The 3,804-nt window shown below is 48.7% G+C and overlaps 1 protein-coding gene across 1 annotated transcript in view; it reads right to left on the minus strand.

The window, feature by feature from the left end:
• Window positions 1–918: 918 nt before the first annotated feature.
• Window positions 919–3,804, minus strand: part of pcca (propionyl-CoA carboxylase subunit alpha) — a 20,802-nt gene continuing 17,916 nt past the window's right edge. The window contains 1 exon segment of the mRNA XM_080539832.1: window positions 919–2,970. Coding sequence (XP_080395958.1) covers window positions 2,902–2,970 — 69 coding nt within the window. The 3' untranslated portion in view covers window positions 919–2,901.

Consider the following 3,804-nt stretch of genomic DNA (forward strand, 5'->3'; position numbering starts at 1 on the left):
TTGTTTGGGCGGAAGTCATCAGAGGAGGTGCGCTCGTTTAGCTGCCCAGCCTGAGCCGGGGAGGAGGCGCCTGGTGCCCCGCTCACAGCTGACGGTGAATCCCCCGGTTCACAACAACGCGATGGACGGAAACATCTGAACTAATTAGTTCTGTTGGTTGTTTTGGTTTAGTGTCCATGTTTGAGTGTCATAAATGTTTGCTAGTGATGAAACACGAATCCCGTTTCTCACATTACTGCGTGTGACTTCCAAAAGGAAAACTGGAGTGACATTTCTAACATTATTTTTCCATGGAAAGGACGTGGTGTGTAATTATGAACGAGCCATCAACCTGCCGTGTTAACGATGTAACCTGCAAGCGGAGACTTCTCTTCGGTTTGAGCGGTTTACTCCGCCCTTCCCGGTTTGTCCCCAGACCAGCGGCCGGGTCAGACAAAACGAGTAGACCTAGAGCAGATCACGTGCTACGTCACGACTATAGGGGTGCGTTCAGACATGCAAACGTTTGGCAACATTGCGAATATTTTAGTCTCGGAACGAAGTCAACAATATTTGTGTAATGCAGATTTGATATCTGTTCCATCTTGTTGACGATCAATGAGTTGGTGCAAACTGTCTGTCTTCTTGTGGCAATTTACATTTCGACATATTTCTCTTTCTCTGTGATGGCAAACGGTGAGGAAGGAGAGATTATAATTCCAAAGACAGCTCAATGTCGCCTCCCTGTGGCCGAGAAATACAACAACAACAAACACACTCAATGGTGTGAATTATCCTAAATACATAATCAATTTGTTAATTGTTACGATAAAAAAAATCAAACGTACATATACGTTCAAATTCATTTGAATATCAAACCAGACAGACGAGGTCAAGACGCCATTATGTATCGTATTTCTCAATGAAAAAAAGACCAGCAATTTCTATAATCTTTTAATACAAAATTATCTCAAAAACAGGCTGGAACACGGTGTGTTGAGAGGTGACGTTACTATGGTGATTCATCAGTTGGTCAGTTGGTCTGATTCAGGTTGTACCGCGGGACAAACCCCTGTCCTGACCCCTGACCCCTGACCCAGGGCTTGGGGAGGTCAGCGGGGGTGAGGTCACATGTAGCAGGAAGAAATGGAAAGATCAGGGGCTGATGGAAGTAGAAATCAGAGGACAGGGGAGGCTGGGGGAGGTAGAAATCAGAGGACGGCCTGGTTGTAATAGAGTGGTGAAGTCCCAGAAGAAATGTAAAAGTAAAATTAAGTTTGATAGAGTTCCTCATTCCGTTGCATGCATCACAACGAGCCTGTCCTCCCATGTCTACCTCCACCAGCCTCCCCAGCCCCCCCACTGCTCCCTATCCTAACAGACATTCAGACCTGCTCTATACAACACTTCTGTCTGAACGATGCAGAACGTTCCACCCTCCTGAACGCACCCCGCGGCAGCTCCCTCCACACATGAAACACACTTCTGACACCATTCCTCCTGACGATTAGCCCCTGGCCTCCCATGTCTACCTCCACCAGCCTCCCCTGGCCTCCCATGTCTACCTCCACCAGCCTCCCCTGGCCTCCCATGTCTACCTCCACCAGCCTCCCCTGGCCTCCCATGTCTACCTCCACCAGCCTCCCCCCCCACCCCGCCTCTCATCCTGCCTGCATTAACAGTCATCAGGGTAGCTACAGTATACAGCATACATCCACACACAGACACACAGACAGACACACATGGACTTCCTGTCCAGTCTGAAGTTGCATAGAGGGGTTTAGATTCACAGGAGAATGTTCCGTCAGGGAATCACAGATGTTGTAGCTTTCAGCGTTACAGTTTATTTGTAGGTGGGGGGGGGTCTAGGGGGGTAGTGTGAGTGTAGGGGAGGGGGGGGGGGGGCTGTCTATCGTCTTATGTGGGGTAGACTTTAGGAGCTCTAAGTGCACTGCAGCTACACACAGGGGAGTGAAGAAATCTACAAATTGGGTCGTCATCTAATCACAAATATCAACATTCCTCTACACCCCCCCCATACCACCAAGGCAACACCAACTACCCACAGGGACATACGTGTAGCATGTAGCTACACAGACAGACAGACAAACAGACAGGTAGCATGTAGCTGCAGACAGACAGGCAGACAGACAGGTAGCATGTAGCTACACAGACAGACAGACAAACAGACAGGTAGCATGTAGCTACAGACAGACAGGCAGACAGACAGGTAGCATGTAGCTACAGACAGGCAGACAGACAGGTAGCATGTAGCTACAGACAGGTAGCATGTAGCTACAGACAGACAGACAGGCAGACAGACAGACAGGTAGCATGTAGCTACAGACAGGCAGGCAGGCAGACAGACAGACAAACAGACAGGTAGCATGTAGCTACAGACAGACAGACAGACAGACAGACAGGTAGCATGTAGCTACAGACAGACAGGCAGACAGACAGGTTCACAGAGTTCAGGGACAGAAGACGTGTGTCTTGTGTTGACGTGTGGAGCGCTACACACACGACACATCTACAGCGCTTAACGTCGAACGCGTCACGCTAACAACACGCTAATTACCCGCTAACTACACGCTAATTACACGCCTCGTCTCCGAGGCTGAAAGGCACAAGATCAGAGGTCCAGGCAGGGTCCAGCGTCTCTCAGCCAATCACAGGACCCGATACTGAAGGGGTGTCGAAATCAACCAATAACAACAACAACAACAACAACAACAATAAAGTGGGGAATGTTCCGTCTAGTCTAGAGGCCTCTGGTGTCTGCAGGCGGACCGAGGGGTGGTCCAGACTCCGCCCCCTGGAGTGTGGAGGTCAGGGGGCGGAGCCTAGGGGTCAGGGGCAGAGTCTGGAGGTCAGGGGCGGAGCCAGGAGGTCAGGGGCGGAGCCTAGGGGTCAGGGGTCGGTCTACTCCAGCTCCACCAGCAGGTCTCCCTCTCCCACCGTCTCCCCGGGCTTACAGTGGACACTCTTCACCTGCACACACACACACACCAGGGTTTCCGTTAGAAAAATTTGCCGTCGGACATCGTGTCCGGGAAGAATTCGATTTACCGGACAAACGTGATATATTCCGGTCATCATATTAAAATATAATATTTTTTTTTTTTTTTAAATCATATTTTTTTTTCTTCCAAATCTAATATAGCTGTTTGTCGCGGTGATTACTGTTGTGTAGCGGCCTATATATGCCATTTAATGTATATTTCTCATCCGATACGATTAGATGCGAGCTATATAATATATAATAATATAACATGATTTGACGCATGCGCGCTATGCCATGCGTCAAATCCAGCGCTGAACGGGCGCCTCACTGGGAACTGAACAGACAGCATCGATCAATGAACGGACTCCACATTACGTTAACTGAAGTTTGTTAAATTGTTTGGGATTAATGTGAGTTTTCTATTTTCTCTTTCCAGTTTTACCCTTTTTTTAAAATCAATAAATCAACGTCATTTCTATAAGTCTCGCTGGTTGGGAAGGCATTTCGTTTAGCTCGGAAGTATGACAATGGGAAGAACATAACTGTATAACTGAATGACAACAAATGTATGAGTAATGAGTAAAACAATGTCACTTTTATAGTATGTTGTTTAACTTGCCGTTCGGTCGCCATGGCTCTGGTGTGTGTAGCAGCTTCAGCTAGCTGGCTAGAAACTTCTAGGGGTGCGTTCGTAAACACGCTCTGAGAGCGCCGGAGCGCACGCTGGCTTCGATGTCACAGAGCGACCGAGTCGTTCGATTGGACGAGAGGCGTTCCGCGAGTGCTGATCGGATTTCCAGAGCGTGTTTACGAACGCACCC

The sequence above is a fragment of the Nansenia antarctica genome (genome assembly GCF_963989245.1).
Source record: "Nansenia antarctica genome assembly, chromosome: 9".
NCBI classification, from domain to species: domain Eukaryota; kingdom Metazoa; phylum Chordata; class Actinopteri; order Argentiniformes; family Microstomatidae; genus Nansenia; species Nansenia antarctica.